The sequence below is a fragment of the Abramis brama genome, assembly GCF_963993115.1.
Source record: "Abramis brama genome assembly, chromosome: 12".
Taxonomy (NCBI): Eukaryota; Metazoa; Chordata; class Actinopteri; order Cypriniformes; family Leuciscidae; genus Abramis; species Abramis brama.
This window is the reverse complement of record NC_139974.1, coordinates 3,744,144-3,765,643: the sequence shown is the minus strand read 5'-3', so window position 1 is coordinate 3,765,643 and position 21,500 is coordinate 3,744,144. Positions and strand designations below refer to the sequence as shown.

Sequence of the window (21,500 nt, the reverse complement as noted above, 5' to 3'; positions counted from 1 at the left end):
CCTGGGGCAAACTCCATGCAAGGCTCACTCACAGAAAGAGCCTGCAGATCCCCCACACGCTAGAGAAACAGAGACTCTTCAGTGGTCTGTCCCTCTTTTCTGAGATGGGGAAGCTCTCGGTTTCAGTAAAGCTGAAGCTGCGGGTTTAGCTGGCTGCCTCAGGTCAACGTGTCTACGGAGGCGCTGGCGGGAATTAGACGGCCATAAGCTCCCCAGACCGTCCATGTCTTGGCTCGTCACTCCTTCTAGAGGCCTTTTTTCTGTGTTGAAGCGATCTCTGAGTGCGGGGGCAGGAGTGGGAGGTTCATGAGCCCTCCAGAGCATAAACTGCTTAAGGGCAACCGATTGTGTCTTTGCAGTTCGGAATTTGTCAACCACTGAATCGACCGCCTCTCCAAACAAACCAGACTGGGAGATAGGGGCATCCAGTAGAAAGACCTTCTCTTTTTCATGGATTTCAGTGAGATTAAGCCATAGGTGGTGCTCAACAGCCACCAAACCCACATGTGCAGTGTGCTTAGTTGCACTCAGCGCAAGGTCGGTAGCTCTGCGGAGCTCCTTGACCGCTTCTGGTGTATGGCCCCTGTCCTCGTCCATTTCCTTAAGGACGTCTGCTTGGTAAGCCTGAAGAATGGCCATGGTTTGGAGCACCATACCTGTCTGGCCATGTCGCAGTGTAGGATTTGCCTACGAGAGTGGAAGTGGTCCTACATGGCTTAGAAGGAAGAAGAGGGCGGTACTTCCAGGAAGAATGCGAAAGATGAGTGGCCAATGTGTCCTCAATCACTGAAATGCATGTGTAGCCCTGCTCCACAGAACCACCCAGGTTGGTGAAGTCGGCGGCCACAGCGTTAGTCAGCCAAGCAGAGACAGGCTACTTCAAGGGCCTTGAAATCTCACAGTGAAGATCGCTGAAAAATGGCAGCTTTCTTCTAATGGGGCGCAAAGTGGATTGCCCACTCAGAAAACGCTCATCTATCTTGGAGGTCTGAGAATCACAAGGCTCGTCCGGCCAGTCAATGTTGAGCTTCTCAGTAGAACGAGTTAATCAGACGGCGCGGTGAATAAAATATCCTCCAATCCAAAGGAAACAGCAACACGTGCCTCTGGCCTGGGGGATAAATAATCAAGGGGGAATAGCAGGCCTGCTCGCTCTCTAACGCCTCAAGCTTGATGTCCGCTCCCCAGGCCTCGGCTTTATCATTGACAGCAGAGCGTCGGGGGAGAGCGGGCGGATCTTTATCAAAGCAAACAAGCAAGCCTCATGCGGAGAGTTCTATGCCTAAAATTCTCACAAAACTTGCAGCCAGATGCTCCAAAAATAGCATGTAACAAGTCGAGACACTTTACACACAGTGCGGGTTGTCGCTTGCAATAAAGCGAGAGCACAGAGACTGGCAACGACGCAAATCCATTGTGCTTCACTGAAAAGAGAACGAGAAAGTTACACAGAATGCGGTCGCTGAGGCCAGATAAATCGCTTCTACTGAAGAAGAAAATCTGAGGAGTTAATGGTGCGTTCGCTGTATAAAAGTGAGTGACGTATCACCGCTGAGGGGATGCCCGCTCGATCAGCCAATGAATTGGTGTGATTCTATACGGGTTCAGACAATCTTGCAACCTATGAAAGATAACTGTTTTAATGGGTTAAATCAGATAAAAATGTATCGTTAAGGTAACCACTTTTTACAGTTAATTTTCCCAGCCATAAATATTAGTGGTGCAACAGTTCAAATAGCTCACGTTTCGGTTTGTATCAAATACTTGAAAGAGAACTCAATATTTGCGTGCTGTCTGAGATGAGTACACACACACACACACAGACACACACAAATCTTCTTGCAATGGCCCTCATTTATCAAAAGTGAGTACACCAAATTTCCAGCGTACACCCAAAACCACGGTGACTTTGAGATTTATCAATATGGACGTTGGCGTACGGCACGCGCAAATCCTACGCCAGCTCAGGAGGTGGTGTACGCACGTTTTGAGTGCGGGAATGCGCAGAAAAACAATTCTTAACACCACAAAACGCACTGAGAAACTAAAAGATATGATATATTATGACCCACTGTAAAAAAACAACAACATAGTAATTATAAACTTCAGTGTTTATTTTTGTGCAACATGGACTTCAATGTTTAATTTGTGTGATTTTACCAAAGCATTTGATTTGTAGGCATATGTATTCCTTCAGTTGCGAGCCTGTGCGCTTTACCTGACGTTTCAAGCCTTGTTTATACTTTCGCCTGGCTCCGCAGCGCGAGTCTCCGCAGACTGCGCGCGCACCTCCCCAAACGGACGAGGCGTTTATACTTGACGCGCTCGCCGTTGTACTATTCTTTAAAACGATGGTTAGGCCAGGGTTAGGCCCGGCAGGTGTGCACGGACTGGGTTCAGTAATGAAAGGCTTTCAATGACCAAAAAAATAATTCAGATTGACAAAATAATAAAAATGACATTCTTCTTCTTTTAAATAATAATAATAATAATACAAATAATAATAATAACGACATTCTTCTTCTAAATAACAATAAGTGTCATTAATAATAAAAATCTAGAAATCAATTTTGTTTCTTTCCACTTCCCTGGTTTCGCTTTCTCTTTCTCAAAGAAGTTTCTCTTCTTTGCCGTTTTCCGTGTGTACATGGCGTAAAATGAGGGCGTGGGGGGAGCGGAGACTTGAATATATAGGGGCGTGTTATTCTAATGACGATCGTTTTCAGCCGCGGCATTTATCAAGGGCAGGTATTGCGTACACCTGGATTTCAAAGGTACGCACAGCTTCATAAATCAGGCGATGAGAGGAGTGTAAGCATAATCTTACGCCAATATATACGCGCGTTTCTACGCAAGAATGATAAATGAGGGCCAATGTGCGCAAGTTCTCTTCCGCATCTTGTTCTTGAATGTTTACATTGGCAGAGCTTAAATGAGTTTAGTTTTAAAGGGGGGGTGAATTGCTGTTTCATGCATACTGAGTTTTTTACACTGTTAAAGAGTTGGATTCCCATGCTAAACATGGACAAAGTTTCAAAAGTTAAATTGTACGTTTGAAGGAGTATTTTTGTTCCAAAAATACTCCTTCTGGTTTGTCACAAGCTTCGGAAAGTTTTTTTCGAGTATGGCTCTGTCTTACGTAAGATAGAGCGGAATTTCCTTATATGGGTCCTAAGGGCACTTCTCCGCGGCCGCGCGCGCACTCGCAGACCAGAGAGAGAAGAGAGCGAAAGCAGTACGTTACCTCAAAGCGCTCTGCTCGGCTTTTAGGGAAGTCAATGTCACCAAAGAATGGGTTTTTGGTTGGCAGGGCAAGACAACCCTGCACAGATTCCCAAAGAACCCAGCGTTAAGGGAGCAGTGGATGGAGTTTGTTTTTTCGAAGCATCAACGGAGGTTGTGCACGACTCTTTGTTCCCTGCATTTCGACGATGCTTGTTTTATAAACAAAGCCCAGATCGACTTATTTGCAGATCGTCTAATGCTTAAGGATCGAGCAGTCACGGTGAGTAAACTACTTCAAATGTCTCTCTGTGTTGTTGTTAGATCAGTTAGCACAGCTATAGCACACCGCCAACACGGCCCGCCCCCAGCCGCTCGGTTTTTTCCGGAAAGACTCGGTACAGACAATCTTTCACCTCTAAATATAATAAAACTAAAGACGTTTTGGAGATATGAAGGATGCAATACTACTCTATAGGTACTCAAGATTAACAGGAGATTGAGTGAAAATGAGCATTTCACCCCCCCTTTAAACACCATAGTAACGTGTGCAGTTCAGGTCTCGCCTGCTCTCACACGCTATCAACTAGTGATGTGCGATACCACTGGTTTCCTATCCGATCCGATACCAAGTAAAATGAAGGCGAGTATCGGCGATACCGATCCGATACCGATACTTTGCCCAAAAATTACTGTTTGGGAAATTAAAGTAACAAGTAGTTACTTAGATTTTCGTTATTGAATTGATGTGCGATTATCTCAGGGACACATTTTACTAAAATAAAGTAAATAAATAAGTAATGAAATAATTAAATGACCAAAATGTCTGCAATAGTTCAGCTTGGAGTAAAATGTGTCCCTGAGATAATCGCACATCAATTCAGCCGGCCCAGATTTATTTAGGTAAGGTTATCTGCAGAGTAGATCATTTAAATTACATTGACAAGGCTGCATTGGACTTTACAGTACGTTTGCCAGGAAAAGTATTTGATAGGTAAGAAGACAGATAATATTGTATCAGTAGAATAATACTCAGTTGTATTATTCTTCGTCTCATTTGTTTTGACTGATGGTTAAATAGAAATTTCAAAATGTGGGTTCTGACAATTATGAAGTTATTATGGTACTTCTCTAATTATGTATTGTACTATCCATTTCAATTTGAGTCACAGCATTTTTTTTATAAAATAGAAACTGTATGTATAACCAAAGTTCTGAAACAAATTTGTTTTAAAGGAGAAGTTCACTTTTAAAATGAAAATTCTGTCATATACTCACCCTCATGTTGTTTCAAACCTGTATGAATTTCTTTCTTCTGCTGAACAGAAAGGAAGATATTTAGAAGATTATCAGTAACCAGACAGTTTTTGGGTCCCATTGACTTCCATAGTATTTTTTTTCCTACTATGGAAGTCAATGGGACCCAAAAACTGTCTGGTTACTGATAATCTTCTAAATATCTTCTTTTCTGTTCATCAGAAGAAAGAAATTCATACAGGTTTGAAACAACATGAGGGTGAGTATATGATGACAGAATTTTCATTTTAAAAGTGAACTTCTCCTTTAAGAATTCAGGGAACTGCCGTTGTTTTATCATTATCACTAAAACCCAAGCCCCCAAAATACAGCCACATCGCCTCATTTTCTCCCTAGTCTGTACCTGGATAGTGCCTGCCTGCTGCACCAAAGGACTCTGAAAGCGATGTCTGTCTCGCCCTAGCAGCACCTGTACCTCTCCTTTCCTCCTCCTCTGACCGCCTCGTCATGACGTCGTCATATTCTGTCTTGTGATTTATATGTAGATGTTTGATTAGGTTTGTGGTATTACCACAGTACCTGACTGTTTTGTTACACGTGTCACAAACCGCATCGTTTGAGTTTATGGAAGTGAAGTAGCTCCACACATAACTTCGCTTGCGTTCAGCCATTCCGCCGGACTGACAGCGTGACTGAACAACATGTGCCAGCGGACTGAGTGGCTAGCGTGCTCTGCAGTTGTACAGTGCCATATTACGCTCATGACTTGGCAGGCGGAAGAACAAGTAGTTCCGACTAAGTTGGCATTATTCAGATAAACGAGGGTAATTGTGGTTACTTTCCGCTGTATTTCTATTTACAATAAACTACATATTTGCTCCAAATTACTGAAATATCGATATTTTGATAAGATAATCGATTCTAGAACATACAAAGCTGGTATCGGAGATATCGATATTTTAGTATCGATCCGCACATCACTACTATCAACTCCCGAGTGATGATGAATGCGTAAATGACTGTTCATGGTCGAGCATTTGGCACTCGCATTGAACAGAGTTTACAGAGTAACCGTTTTGTTCACCTTTTTTTTTGATTATCGCTGTTGTAATGTATTATTTGATAAGCCAGCAAGTGAATTTATCGACAGTGGAGCTGTCTGTTTTACACGTTGTTATTTTCAACAAACCAGATTATAGATGCGTCATCAGTTTTGAGATCAACCGCGGTGCAAGGGCATCCCGAACCGTGGGTGGTTCGAACGGTATGGTTTGATTTTTTTACCGAGAACTGTTACACCCCTAATAAATATGATGTGAAACTGAAATCTGTTACCTTCAATCTCCAGTCTGATGGGTTTGTCGAAGTGCATCTCTGGAGCGTCAGACTTTATTCCACAGAAATAAAGTCCTGAATCTGATTCTGTTACTCCAGAAATAGTTAAAGAGACTCTGGTGATCGAACTTTCTTCTGTCATTTTCATACGATTGCTGTTTTGATTGTAGTTGATCAGAAGTTTTCTCCCGTTTTTGTCCTTCTCAGCAGAAATCAGCAGAACGAGCTCTTCAGATCTGAGATGATACCAGGCGACTTCATATCTGTTTCTCATGCTGCAGTTCAGAGTGATGTCTTCTCCCATCCGAACTCTCACATCAGAAGATCCTCCTACTGACAAATCTGGAGAAACATTGATAAACACATCCTTTTAGACTGTTGATAATAATAGCTACTGTATTTGAGGTTGATATGTTAATTTCATGAATGCTTGAAATAGAATATATTTACCACTGGATGTGATTTGCATAATCCAACAAGAAAATACACAGAAGAAGAAAATGACTTTCTCCATTGTGTCTGTCGTTCGTAAAGGTGTTGATCAAACTATAGGTTTCAGCTCAATGCAGAGACACTTAAACCACAGTTTCACTTCCGCCAGAGAAATATAACCCATTGAATAATAGTCTCTTATCAGGTTAAGGGTTGCTTTCTCACTTTATTTATTGCATCAAACACTATGTAATGAAAAACCTTCTCTTCTTTTACAGAATATGCATGGTTTACTAGGCATTGACAAACAAAACTTAGTGTTTTGTAGATTTGTGAGTCTATGATCATATATATATATTTCTGGTTTCATAAAAGTTTAGCTCTATGAACAGCTTCTGAGACATGTTTTTGGTTAATCCTCTGGGGTTCTTCGGTCATTTCTGACCTGAAGGTCCTGAGTGTGACCCCATAAATGAAGAACCCCAGAGGGTTAACCATTTTGACCATATTACATGAAAAAATCTTAACCAAATACAAACACAAATGATGTCTCTTCCTGGTTTGCATGTCATACCATGACTTACTGCGCACGTGTTTTCTGAAAACTGATGGAGGACGTCATTGTTTTTGGTAATGTGAGACAGGAAGCTCACGCTGCAATTCTGACAATGATGAAAGGAAAGATGCTTGAAACTTTTAAAGCAGGCACAGATATTTAAGTTACACATTTAAATATAAAGGCAGCATAATGAAATAATATAAAACGTATCTGTAGCATTGATCAGTAATTAATTTTCCTTCTTAAGCCCTGAGCAAAGCAATATTGAGCGTGAATCAAATACAGGTGATATAAAACAAAAAGTCCTCAATATTGATTCTGACATCTAGCATACTGGAATTAATAAGACATGTCTAATTCACATAGTTTTTAAAGGGATCACCATAGTACTGGAGAGCTGTATCACCATATTCACAGTATCCCTTCAAAGCAGAACAGTGCAAAAACAAAATATCTGTCCTCACAAGACATGACAGCTCACATTTGGACTTATTAGATGATCACAGCGAGGTAATGAAGACACCAGAAAAATTCACTTTTTTTTTTTTTTTTTTTTTTGGTTTACACAATATGAGCCCATCAAAAATTATAATAATAATAATAATAAAAAAAACAGTTTGCAAGCTTAAAATCCCCTAGTGGTCAGTTGAATGCAACAGCAGTAAGGAAAAAGTTATGATTAAAGTTTTTTTCAATTGCTTACACACTAAAATTAAAACTTTCCCACACTTAGCAAAACCTTACACTTGTAGCGTCTGGACCAATCAGACACACACAAATTATTCATTTATTTAATGAATAGTCTAGCAAACTCACTCTCCCAACAAAGGCCTGTGAAACTTTTGTGAAACACACAAAAACTAACATCCCAAATGAAGCTAACACACTGGCAAAACGTGGTGTCGTGTTACAGGACATAATGAGACTGATAAGAGTTTTACGACCAAAAGGAATTTCCAGAGAGCTGCGACTCACTTAAATTCTTGCAGAGGAGGGGAAATAAACCCTGTTAATCCTATATATTCTATATATAACCACTTGAGAAATGTGTAAACATGTATCTAATTTTCCCACCTCATGATTTTCCTTTCATGTGTTTTGGCTTTTGTATTCTTGTAAACTCTTTTGGGTTAATGTTTCAGACTTTGCATATTATGGTTAACCAAAACCATATGTGTGGCATGTTTGGTCTCTATAAACTCCAATCTTCGTTTCCCATTTCTTAATTTACATTACATTTTGCTAACTTTGTGACACATTAGTATTATAAGCATCTTAAAGATTCTTGTCTTAAACATCCAATCAAACTACATGTTCAAAGGCCTGCTTGAACAATAGGTCGTAAAATAATTTCCCTCCAAAGGAAAACACGTCTTATTGGCTCAAACACCTCCAGAAGGTGTGACATCTTCACGCTTCAAAAAACACAAGATCAGCTCTCTTAGCTCTCTCTTTTGGTCCCTTTCTGAAATGCTGACGTGAAGATGATGCTGACGTGAAGATGATGCTGAACTAGAAGTTTCTAAGGACCCTCCAAGTTTGTGCCAGACTGCGGCCTTGTCTTTCCATTCACCAACGATCCTCTGACTACCACTGGTTCTCTCTCATCAAGACCACATCAGCAGATCAACTGGAGCCTCAACAAATTGCATCAGGACAGACTAATTTGAATGGGCAAGACATGCAATTATCAAACTTAGTCTCATTATTTGATACATTAAAGGACAAGTTCGGTATTTTACACTTAAAGCCCTGTTTACAGATAATAGAGCGGTTAAGATTAAAATTTGTACACATGCTGCTGTCCCGAGCATTTTAGGTTTCTTTCGCTTTCCCCACCACCTACAGAATGGCTGCATATGTGCACTGGAACATATCCTTCCTAAAACGCATTAAACTTTCGTTTACAAAGACGTGAAACTCACCGAGTGGTCAGGGGTGTTCACTGATATGCTCATACAAAAATCGCTGCAAAAGATGCTTTCCAACAGGTGTTTTACCGTAGTTTACCGTTTTACCGTTTACCTGTATTGGGATGTGCTGTGAGGTACGGTATTGTCACGGGTGACAGAATGCCTGGAAAAGTGGAACCTTTTTCTATGTTCCCCGAGGGGATTATTTTGGTGTAACACCTTACTCCGGTTCCGGGTGTAGCCGAGGTATTGCCCGACCTGATTACCGCTGATGCACGGCAGGTGTGAGAGAGAGAGGAGCGGCGTTTGTACAGGCTTTTCGCTTCACAAGAGGAGGATAAAGGAGCCGTTCAGGACAGAAGAGGGAAGTAGTTGTTTTGGGCTCAGTCGGTCAAGACGGTTGCTGGTGGTGTAGTTGCTGGTCGGTGTTCCTTGGACTAGTTGTTCGGCTGGGTCTCTGTCGTCGCGTCTGGGGGTAGAAGATCTCCTGTTCGGGCGCTTACATTGAACGCAGTAACCCTGGAAATTCGTGTAAGTGAAGAACTGCCATTGGAGTCTGTTGTTTAGAGTTGGGTGTGGAATACTACTGGATTGAACTGCTGCTTGGATCTGTGCTGGAAGAGGAGGAGAGAAAGATAAGTGAATTAATTACATCATTGAATCAAATGTAAAGCTTGACGAAAAGATTGTGAATGTGAAATTTACTACTGAGGAGGACGTCTGTTTCAGATACACTGGAGAAGAACTGAGAGTTGAATATTCCCAATGAAATGCATGGATGAAGTGAGGCTTCTGATCAGCCCTACTGTGTGAGTGATTTGCAGTTGTTTGCCTTACCTGATGCACGCCGAATTAATGCTGTGGATTTGTAGTGAACACGAGTGCTGTGTGCTATGCTGAGAAAAGTCTCCCAATGCCTGCTTTCATTCTTGTGAAATGATCTATTTGTCCCCATCCAAATTCCAGAACGAAACAACTGAACTGGTGTAGTAATGCTTTGTGGTATCTTCTCTTCCATTGAGTACTGTTGTGGAGTATTCCTCATTGAAGGCTCTTGTTAATCCTCTCTTTTTCTCTGAAATTACAAGTCTCGGGAAAAACCGTATGGCTGTGGAAAAGTCCGAACTATTATACTTACTGACTGAGCTCTGAAGAGGTACAGCCTCGCTGGTAAAGCCGCCTATTGAGTCTCTCGCGAATGTCTGGTGAAAGTGTTTGATGCTGAGAGAAGAATCCTGAAGACTGCAGCAACGCTGTGAAGTGAGTTTTAAAGTCACAATTTCCCTTCATGTCATAAGAGAATCTGTTGTCGAGAGAAGAATACATTACCTGTTACTTACCGTCTGAGTCCTGCAGATGTGCAGCAATGCTGTGAAGTGAGTTTTAAAGCCACAATTCTCCTTTTATGTCTTGATAAGAGAATCTGCTGTCGAGAGAAGGAACATTACCTGTTACTTACCGTCTGAGTCCTGCAGATGTGCAGCAACGCTGTGAAGTGAGTTTTAAAGTCACAATTCTCCTTTCATGTCCTGGTAAGAGGATCTGCTGTCGAGAGAAGGAACATTACCTGTTACTTACCGTCTGAGTCCTGCAGATGTGCAGCAACGCTGTGAAGTGAGTTTTAAAGTTACAATTTCCCCTTCATGTTGTGATAAGAGAATCTGCTGTTGAGAGAAGAAATATTACCTGTTACTTACCGTCTGAGTCTTGCAGATGTGCAGCAACGCTGTGAAGTAAGCTTTTAGAATCACTGTCCCACCATTGTGCCCGACGACGTATCTGATACTGAGAAGCATACATTACCTGTTACTTACTGTCTGAGTCCTGCAGATGTGCAGCCACGCTGTGAAGTAAGCTTTTAGAGTCACTATTGCACTATTGCGCCCTGAAGACCGTGAAGAATCGATCCAGCGGCCACCCCGGTCGAATAGCCCTTGAAGAAAAGAGTTGCTTATTCTTCTCCCAAGTTGATTGTTATTCAATAAAGATTGTTACTTTGAACTCAATTATTTGCCTCCTCTTTTGTCCATCTGTTGCGTGCCTGTGGTGTCGGCTCCTCACGGTGGTGCCTGGAGTCAGGGGCAGCTGGTCATCCGAGTCCGCCCCGGCCTGCACCGGTGACAGTATTATTCCGCCGCCAACTGCCTGTAATGTATGTAAATATATTATAAAGTGTCAAAATTATGTGGCATATATTCCAAATACATTGACGTTGTCCACTTATATTTATCATTTTGAAATATATTCTGAAATATAACAAAAATATATGATGTTAAGTGTGAAATATATTTACATTTATAACATGTAATGTAAAATATATGACAAAATATATGGTCATAAAATGTTTAGCTTGCTAAAGAAGGGTCGAAAATGTATTTTGTTCATAGTAATTCCTCTACCTTTTCCCCAATACACAACAGTAGGCTACCATATTTCACTACTGTGTTATGACACACAGCTATAATAAATACTGTACTTGCATTTAAATAACTGCAATGTAAAATGACAGATAGTTGCTTTCCTAGGACTATTAGGCCATATTAGGTGGCACGTACCTAAAACTAACTGCAATTATTAGATTTATTGTTGTTTTATTGACATCTTTCCTGAAGTCATTTAAATATTGAAAATATATACACAATATTTATGATGCAAGTATAACAATGATACTCCAACAGTGAAGTGCACTTAAACAATAGATAGAACTCAGTGTCTAACACTGCGCACACACACACTATTAAATATCTGTATTCAATTCTGTAAAAATAGGGAAAAAAAACCTCTGCATTCTGTGTGTTGTTTCCTACATAAAATTGTCATTTTAGGCCAGTAAAGTCAGTAAAGGGGCAGCTGTGGCCTACTGGTTAGGGCTTCGGGCTTCGGGCTTGTAATCGTAGGGTTGCCGGTTCGATCCCCAACCAGTAGGAAAAATGTGGGTGGGTGAAGTAATTTATTGGGCCAATTTCAAATATTTGCACATATTCCAAAAATATATTCAGAAAATATATTTCAAATACATTTCTTTTGTGTATGGGAATGTACGGATCCTTTAAGTATCCTTACCCCTTTAAAGAAGGGCGTGTTAGAACTAAACTGATGGTTTGCTCAAGGCTGTTGATCTGCTGAATTTCAACAATGTTATAACTTCTTGCTTTCCTGTATTCTGCTTCAGCTCTCTTTCCCTTGGTAAACTGTATGCATGTATGTGTGTGTATGTTAGAGTAGTTTAAGTGTTTAGACTAGTTAATAAAATCTTGTTCATGTCACACGTAAAGTTGTCCGTGTCTCAAGCTCATAACTGGAGTCCCTAATCATATAGATCTTGACTACTGCTCTTATTAAACAGGTTAATTGATTGTAATATTAACCCTTTAGGCGCCAATTTTTAGAATCCTTACAAATTCTTCATTTCAAAAGGCTATATCTTAAAAGTGATAAAAGATAGAGACTTTCTGTAAATTAGAGAAATATTAAGGATGGCCCAAAGTTTATAGGGATTACATTTTCCCATCTAATTTGCATATCATGGCGTCATATGGTGGCGGCCATCTTGGATTATAGAATTTTCATGAAAAGTCACGTTTAAATGATAAAATGCAGCACTTCTTTCCCCCCCAAAATGTCCCTCACCTTCTGTATGCTATATTGCACAATACTGAATGCTCAGGTAAATAGTAAGTAGTAAACAAACTGTGTAAATCATTACTAATAAATGGTAGAAACAAACCGAATGCATGTAGCGGTTGGCCTTTTGCTGTAGAGATTTTCCATTTACTACATACAGTAGGCACTCTGATTCCATGTATGGGGCACATATATATTATTCATATGACACACAAACACAAGTAGACAAGACCTGTTTAGTTCAAAAGCTCACTCGCCACAGCAAGGCACAGATCGTGAGATGACGAGACAAGACGAGAGACAGACGAGACAAGAGACAATGTTAGTATTTTTTTTTTCTTTTTGTGGTTTTTGTTGATTTTTTTTTTTTTTTTTTTTTTTTTAGCTGACAAAGACGCACACATCACAAGGACATGAACACACAAAAAAGAACACATATTGTACACTACTAAATGGTCAGGGAAATAGATAGTAAATCAACAGTGTAAATCATTACTAATAAATGGCAGACAAAATAATAATAATAATAATTTATGTAGCAGGCCTTTTGCTGTAGAGATAATGACTCCCTATCCATCCAGGTGACATTTCTTGTAGTGTTTCATGGTGTGGTACCTCTCATTGCAAGGCACAACACAAAGACCCACCCCACACTGCCTGCACATGTATTTTGTCTGACGGCGGCCTTTAGGGCGGGTCCGATCAGAACAAACTACACAATCTGGGTAACCATCAGCCTGGCAGATAAAGTGGCGATCATTGAGTCTCTGTGGCAAGTCTCCCAGTGAGGATGACTTTCGGCCTTTGTTGCTCTCTTTCCTGGAGAAGCCTTCCAGTAAAGCAGTGATGACATCCTGCACGAAGACTTTCAGGGGCTTGTGAGGAGCAGCAGTGCAGCGGCAGTAAATGATGAGGGCATTCACCATGCTTACACTGAGAATGGCATTGAAAATCCTGTTGTACCATTTCCTTGACCTATGGGGAAAGAGGTAGGTCTTCATTCTCTGGTCTGCTGTGTCGACACCCCCCATGAACAAATTGTAGTCATCAACACAAACACAAGCCTATTTATCTCCCTATAGCCTCTATCAGTGTGTTTGGTCCTGATGCGCTTTCTGACACATGTGTTGGAATGCAGTGTAGAGAGCATTGTGAGGCGCTTTGTATCATGCCACGCACAAGCTAGCATTTTCCCCTTCCTCATGAAGACTGGGTCATCTCCCTTGCTCAACGGTAACTGTTCATGGGTGAGGCCCTTTGGCATCCCCTTCCTCTTACTGCTGAAAGTCCCACACAAACCCGAATCATTGCTTGCCAGCTCATCTGCTATGGCTGGCGAGGTGTAATAGCTGTCCATGTACACCTCATGCCCTTTCCCTGTGTACGGGGCCATCAGCTCACGGTCAATAAGGTGTGTAGCACCGAAATCACTTGCATTAGGCCTCCTTTGTCCAGTGTACATGGACCACTGTAGCACATAGCCTGACTCGGCTTCACTCAGAACAAATACTTTGTAGCCATATTTGTCTGGTTTGTACATTTTTAGGGTTGATTTCCCTTTGAACGCAATGGTCATTTCATCCAATGACAGCTGCTTAGATGGACCATACATTACTGAAAACCGGGGGATGACCAAATTGATGATTGGGCGGATTTTGAATAGCCTGTCATACCCTGGCTGACCCCTGTCAACACATTCCTCATTATTGGTGAAGTGAAGGAAAGACAAACTCATCTCAAATCTATTCCTGGACTAGCCTGGCAAGCCAGACCTACATCAAGATGTTTGGTCTGGCAACTCACCATAGACAAGGCTCAATCCGAGGGGCGGGTCTTTCAAATTCCCTCTGCACGCAATAGGACAGCGCTTCAACCAATCAGAGCGTTTCCCCAACAGCGGAGCTAACGTTACGTTAGTTGATAGATTCAACTTTTGAATTTGGCCGGCAAAACTACGAACACATCTTCCTTTTTTAAGAATGACTTAGTGCCGTTCTTTGCTCTTTACTCAAAGAAAAACTTAACTCCAAGTCCTCCAGAGTCACGGCCAAAGCTGATTCGAAAGAATGTTCTCCAGCAGCAGCTCTTCTTTGTTTTCAAGAAACAATGGACAGAGACGTGTTACTGCAGCCAGTCCAGAAACTGGAAGTAACCAGAGAGTGCCAATTCTCTTCATATTAGACAATCTCTGATAATTATTTTCTCACATTCACTTGCACTGATGATTTTTCAACCTAGAGGTCCAGTGGGGTTAGCGGAAGGGGCGGGACTTACCAGCTCTATGCTCTGTCTGACTCTATGGCTTTGGCGGGACCTTGATATCGCGGCTCCACTTCACGCTCTACTGCGCAGACTCTGAGACTTCTGCGGCTTTACTTTTCATCAATGGAAGAGAGTTAAGGAGCGTCGTCCATCTTCTTTTACAGTCTGATCGGAACAAATACGGGACTTATTCCGCCATATTGCACGTTGCACTTTCTCCCATTCATAGTAGGCTAATGCAAGACTAGTTAGTGCATTGTTTTTCTGTATAAAAAGGCTTTGCCTATAGTAAAGTGCAATTCCATTTCTTGGCAGAGGTTTTTCATATGGGTTTTTCTGAGGCTTGATGCTTTTGCATCTGATGTCTGATGATGTAAATTGTTTCGTCAAGTCTTACTACCTCACTCAAACTCATCATCTCTCCTTTCTGCTTCCCTGTCCCTGCTTCGTACAAAAAAAATTCTGATGTCCATCTACAGAAGCCAATAATGATTAAAAATAAGATTATTTTGTGTGCAGGACTGAATTTATTTAGATTTTTCAGTGGATTTATCATTTTGTAAATGTGTATTCTAGTGAGGACTTTAATTTTGAAAAGCAGTCACAGACAACCTCTTAGTTCAGGAAGCAGTACTGCAATAGACCAATTTTGAGCCGACGTCACAGTTACATCATGGCCCTGTCCCAAATGGCGCACTTCATGCGGACTTTCGGTCTCGTGGACTTGAATTGCGTGTGCTCGCTGAGTCTATGAGTCCGTAGGCCGTCCCATTCAGCATTTTACCGTTCTGAAGTGTGCTCAGCAGCGCCCCCTTTGTACCCTTGAAGCGGTCTTCCGTGAAGGCCGCATAGAAGCAGGCTCCACGCACTTTAACTAGCCAGGAATCCTTGTGAAAGGCCAATCAGACAACAGATGGGAGGAGATTTCACTCACGGATAATTGCTGACATGGAAAATATTACGTTTTTTATGACCTAAATGTACATTTTACCAGTTGTTACCTACAGTTTATACAAACATTATGGTCATCGACCAGTGGTTGATGTCTCAAACATAATAATAGCGCGTTTGATAATACGATAGCATTATGATTCATTAAATAAACAGAACCGAATGACAGGGCTTTACTGAGTCATATAAACATAGTATGAATATTGAAACCTGTCAATTAATCTGAAACGCATGCACATTTTCATTATGTTTTAAAATTGTAATCTTAGTTCAAATGGAACATTATGTATTATTATGTACAACTGTATTATCATTTAAATAAGCATGATATATCTATTGTCTAATGCCCAGGTGATATTCACAATATCAAAAAATAGAACTGTAAAATTGTGTAGTTGACATGGAGATAAGACGTCGGAACGCAAAAATGTGATTTCTCCTGTCCAACAACAACCAGACCGTTATTTCCGGCGCGCCGATCGAGTCTGTCCCAAAAATACCTCTCAATGCACCCTCGTGGACTCGCGCCATGGGCCCTATAGGTCTGCACTACATGACGTCACCAAAGTGTGGACTCTGAGGAAGTCCACAAGTCCGGAGTGTGCCATTTGGGACAGGGCCCATGGCGTTAGCTGGTGGCAAAAGGAAGGGAAAACTGGAGGCGGCCAATACAAACCAGCACATATTCGGCTACATAATAAGGAGCTTAAATTATTATTATTGTTATTAAATGTCATCTTGTTGTGTTGTTGGGTGCAAGAATCGACGGAGTACAGGCTCCAATTTGAAATTTTATCGCATAATGTTTTCTAAATGATTGTGATTATTTGTGAATCATCCATGATTTTATACATAGTTTTGATTGATTGTGACTGGACTTTTTGAAGAACCTGGTAAAAAAGGGTAATCAAATACATAGTTAAAAATGAATATGCTGTATCTGGAATTTTTATTTGATCACATCGTTAAAATTGCACCGTAATGTCACTTACATTGTCGTCTTCTGTCTTGCCTCGGCAGAACTGCAGATCGTAGGCTACCACACAAGTCTTGTCCCTGACCATTACAGTTATAGGCATCTAAAGATTTATATGCCCTCAGTTTCTCTTTACGCTCAGTTTCTCTATCAGGTAGGTGTAGAAGTCAGGCCACTGAACCGGAGGTAACCTGTCAGATCGTCCATTCATTGACTGAGCGTGTACGGGTCAGCCAATCTGGGATGTCCGTTAAAATTTACTTTTGCAAAAAAACAATTGCGGTCCTGGACAGTGAGTGACCTTGCACATTAAGATAAAATCGGATTTTCTCCAGTCATTATTTAAAAAAAACAAGCTAACAAAACTTGCAAACCAACGTTAGTAAAGCGGCCAGAGGGATCGTTCTACCACCACCTAAGCTCCGCCCACACAAAAACGTCACCATGTTTACCAACAGAAAATTGGTCTATAGTTGTCAGGGTTAACAGAGGATGCAGACAAGAAGGTAAGGTTAATAGTTTATTTGCAGGAAGTGCGGAGATGCAGACAGATGGTGAGTAACAGAGACACAGAATAACAGTGGATGCTTAGCTGGTTGGTAATGTCTTTGTCTTTCTTTCTCTTTGCAGATGACGTCGAGCTGAAGGCAGAACAGGATGACAGGCAGAATGGATTGGAGAGGATAAATGGCAGGTAAGAATCCAGGTAAGTTGTACGGAAGTCTGAGGGTCATGTCAAGGCGAACATCAACGAGACCAGACACTGAATGAAGGGAGACTGAGTATATAAGGGGAGTGCTGGTGATGGAACACAGGTGACGGTGATAATGATGATGGCTGAATGAGTGCAGGTGTGCCAAGGAGGATGATGGGAAGTGTAGTGCACACACAGATGAAGACAGACGAACGTGACCGTGACATTACTCCCCCCTCCCGGTAGGCGCGTCCTCGCGCCGTAGAAAGACAGCATACGGGAGGGGGGGTGGGCATCCTGGAGTCCGTGACGGAAAAGTTGGAACCGGTTCAGAAGTACGGACTCCAGGATGGTGGCAGGACAGACAAAGGAGGAGGTGATCAAGACGGTGCTGACAGAACAAGGGACCAAGGAGGTGCAGGCAGAGCAGGGTACCATGGCGGTGCGGACCCTTCGGGTGACCATGGCGGTGCGGACCCTTCGGGTGGCCATGGCGGTGCGGACCCTTCGGGCGGCCATGGCGGTGCGGACCCTTCGGGCGGCCACGGCGGAGAAGACCCTTCAGGTGGCCACGGTGGAGAAGACCCTTCGAGTGGCCGTGGCGGAGAAGAACCCTCAGGTGGCCACGGCGGAGAAGAACCCTCAGGTGGCCATGGTGGAGAAGACCCCTCAGGTGGCCACGGCAGTGAAGACCCTTCGGGTGGCCGTGGCCCCTCAAGTGGCCAGGACGGAGGCCTGTAGCCCCCCCCCAAAAAAAATACTTGGGGAAAGTCCCGGGTCTCAGAGAGAGCTCTGTGCTGGGCAGATCCAGCGATGAGGGCTCGGTGCTGGGCAGATCCAGCGGTGAGGGCTCGGTGCTGGGCAGATCCAGCGGTGAGGGCTCGGTGCTGGGCAGATCCAGCGGTGAGGGCTCGGTGCTGGACGGGACCAGCGGTGAAGAAGACTCTGTGCTGGACGGGACCAGCGGTGAAGACTGTGTGCTGGACGGGACCAGCGGTGAAGAAGGCTCTGCGCCAGACGGGACCAGCGGTGGAGAGGGTTCTGTGCTGGACGGGACCAGCGGTGAAGAGGGCTCTGAGCTGGGCGGAACCAGTGGCGAAGTGGGCTCTGAGCTGGGCGGAACCAGCGGCGAGGAGGGCTCTGAGCTGGGCGGAACCAGCGGCGAAGTGGGCTCTGAGCTGGGCGGAACCAGCGGCGAGGAGGGCTCTGAGCTGGGCGGAACCAGCGGCGAAGTGGGCTCTGAGCTGGGCGGAACCAGCGGCGAAGTGGGCTCTGAGCTGGGCGGAACCAGCGGCGAAGGGAGCTTCAAGCCAGGCGGAACCAGCGAGAAGAACATTTCTGCAGGCGTAGAGGGCTCTGAGGAATTTGGTTCTGGCTCGGGGAGAACGACACTCACAGACTCTAACGGGCAGGCGATTGGCTCTGGCGGGCAGGCGACTGGCTCTGGCTCTGGCAGGCTGGCAGAATGAACGGGATCTGGATCTGATGGGCCGATGAGAGGAGGAAGATCGCTGAAGTTATCTAACTTGGACATAAGCTTGATTGGGCGTACAGTTGGCTCTGGTTCGGCTTGAACGTGATGATCTGACTGGACAATTTCAACGGAGAGGGAAGAACCGCAAACCCAAAGAGCTCTGTCCAAAAACTCTATAAAAGTTAGATTTAAGTCCTTGAGCAGCAGTACCTGGGCTAGTGGATCATCAAGTCCTCTCCAGAACCGTTGCTTCAAAAATTCCTCCTCCCAGTAAACATCCTGATGCAGATGCAGGTACACTTCAACAAAATCCTCCAATGAACTCCCATTCTGATTAAACAGAAATACATCCATATTATCTTCCTCCATTATTTTATTGGTCTGGTCTTCTGTCAGGGTTAACAGAGGATGCAGACAAGAAGGTAAGGTTAATAGTTTATTTGCAGGAAGTGCGGAGATGCAGACAGATGGTGAGTAACAGAGACACAGAATAACAGTGGATGCTTAGCTGGTTGGTAATGTCTTTGTCTTTCTTTCTCTTTGCAGATGACGTCGAGCTGAAGGCAGAACAGGATGACAGGCAGAACGGATTGGAGAGGATAAATGGCAGGTAAGAATCCAGGTAAGTTGTACGGAAGTCTGTGGGTCATGTCAAGGCGAACATCAACGAGACCAGACACTGAATGAAGGGAGACTGTGAGTATATAAGGGGAGTGCTGGTGATGGGACACAGGTGACGGTGATAATGATGATGGCTGAATGAGTGCAGATGTGCCAAGGAGGATGATGGGAAGTGTAGTGCACACACAGATGAAGACAGACGAACGTGACCGTGACAATAGTTCAGCGGTCGGCCAAGATGGCGTCGTGGTTGGTGGAGGTGTAAAGTTGAGCTCTGGCGGGTGTGGTAGTAATGTGATCGATCAGTCTTTTTAATTCTTCATTTATATTTTGTGGTCTTCTGCGTGAACTTTTTTGCATTTAAATTTGTTTAATAGGCAGAAGGAGACGAGTTTTTCTGAAAGCTATGGATGTCGAGGTTGGCACCGAAGTTGAGCTAGTCTCTGATGCTTGTCTGAGCAACAGGTTCGCTGTGCTTTCTGACCCTTCAGTGTCGAGTGATACGAAACAGGATTTTAATCTATGTTTAGCTACACCCTTTCCAGCATCTCCTGCAAAAAGTCCTCCTTCTAAAAAATCGAAAAAGAAGTCTGAAACAAGCAGAGATATCGTCGACATTTTGAATGCTATTTAAGCTCTGTCTGCAAAACAAGACGTTACCATTCAAGCACTGTCTGCGAAACAAGATGCTACTTTCCAAAAGCTAATCTCCATTGAGAAATCGACTGATGCTACGACGAAAGCCGTTGACAACCTGTCTGTGGTAGTGCAGAAGCTTGCTTCTGAAGTTAATGAGCACTCGGAGAAAATGTGCAAAATGGCCAGAGATATTACAGAGCTTCAATCGTCAGACAAGGAGATCCAATTGCGGATTGAGCAACTTGAGCGATATAGTCGGCGTTGGTGTTTAAAGGTGCACGGGGTTCCTGAAACCAAGAACGAGGATCTACGTTCGGCTGTTAAGAACATTCTCGAACATGTGGCACCTGACATTGCTGGTACGACGCTCTTGACGTGATGCACCGAGTCGGGAGACGGGACCAGGGTGGCGCTCATCGAAACATCATCATAAGATTTTCTACACGGTCATTCCGAGACCTCATCTGGAAAGCTGCGAAGGATAACCCATACCTGAGAGAGTCTTGTCTACGCATTTCGGAAGCTCTGATTCCTGCAGATGCTGCTGCAAAAGCAAAGTTGTGGCCGCTTGTTAAAAAGGCAAGAGAGGAGGGTAAGAAGGCTTCCTTTTCGGGGCCCTTTGTGTTCATTGATGGTCAGAAAATTGTGGCCTAATATACTTCAGACTGAATGTTTTTTGTGTAATCAGATCTTCTGAGGAAGATCGCCCATTTAAGGAAATCGAACTATTTTTATTTTCTTTTTTTCTTCTTCTCTTATAACTTTTTTCATTTATTTAATGTCTCTATCTCAAAAATGCACCTTAAATGTTCTTTTGGTGCCATGTAGAAGACATTACCGATCGATCACCACCTACCCTGTTCAAGGAAAAGAAGTCAACTTCTTTAGCCAAAAGTAGGATCTTGTTGTGTTAACCAGCTGTTTAGCTGGTTTTGTTGCACTGCATTTGTTGTAATCTGTGTTCATGCATTCTTTTGAGTTTTCTTCTTTTAACTTAGCCTCTCTTAATGTTAGAGGTTTAAGAGATCATTCGAAAAGGAAAGCTTTATTTTTGTATTGTAAACGTAGTAATGCTGATTTTATTTTTGTTCAAGAAAGTCACTCTTGTGAATCAGACAACAATTTTTGGAAAACTCAGTGGGGTAATTCAATCTTTATGAGTCACGGATCCAATCGTACTGCTGGTAGTCTAATGTTGATGCATACATTTAGAGGAGATATTTTAGAATCTTTTTCATCTGATGAGGGTAGATGGATCATTCTAGTATGAAAGACCGAAAATGTGATATTCATCTTGTGTAATGTTTATGGGCACAACTCTAGAAATGCTAATGCATCTATGCTTAAAGAATTGGGAGCTAAGCTTATAAGTATACAAAGTTGTTTTCTAAATGCTTATTTGATTATAGCTGGAGATTTTAATGAAACCCCTGACAATGCACAAGATAGATTTCCTATAAGAACTACCTCTAATTCACATGATAATATTATTTTATGGTTGTGTGAAAATCTTTCAGTGGTAGATGCTTGGCGTTTCTTTA

At 42.7% G+C, this 21,500-nt stretch overlaps 2 protein-coding genes across 4 annotated transcripts in view; one reads left to right on the top strand and one right to left on the bottom strand.

Moving 5' to 3' along the window:
- The window catches only part of LOC311093954 (uncharacterized protein), a gene marked incomplete at its 5' end in the record, with an annotated part of 471,534 nt that overhangs the window by 188,786 nt on the left and 261,248 nt on the right, over window positions 1-21,500 (top strand). The window lies entirely within an intron of this gene.
- LOC311093997 (uncharacterized protein) overlaps window positions 1-21,500 on the bottom strand; it is a 150,246-nt gene that overhangs the window by 2,384 nt on the left and 126,362 nt on the right. For 2 of the 3 annotated variants that reach the window (XM_084131731.1, XM_084131732.1), the window contains exons 1-2: window positions 6,265-6,401; window positions 5,815-6,156 (exon numbers count right to left, since the gene is read on the bottom strand). In XM_084131731.1, coding sequence (XP_083987857.1) covers window positions 5,815-6,156; window positions 6,265-6,328 — 406 coding nt within the window. In that variant the 5' untranslated portion in view covers window positions 6,329-6,401. Of the gene's footprint in view, window positions 1-5,814; window positions 6,157-6,264; window positions 6,402-21,500 lie in introns of those variants that run through there. The other variant, XM_084131733.1, reaches the window with a different exon arrangement.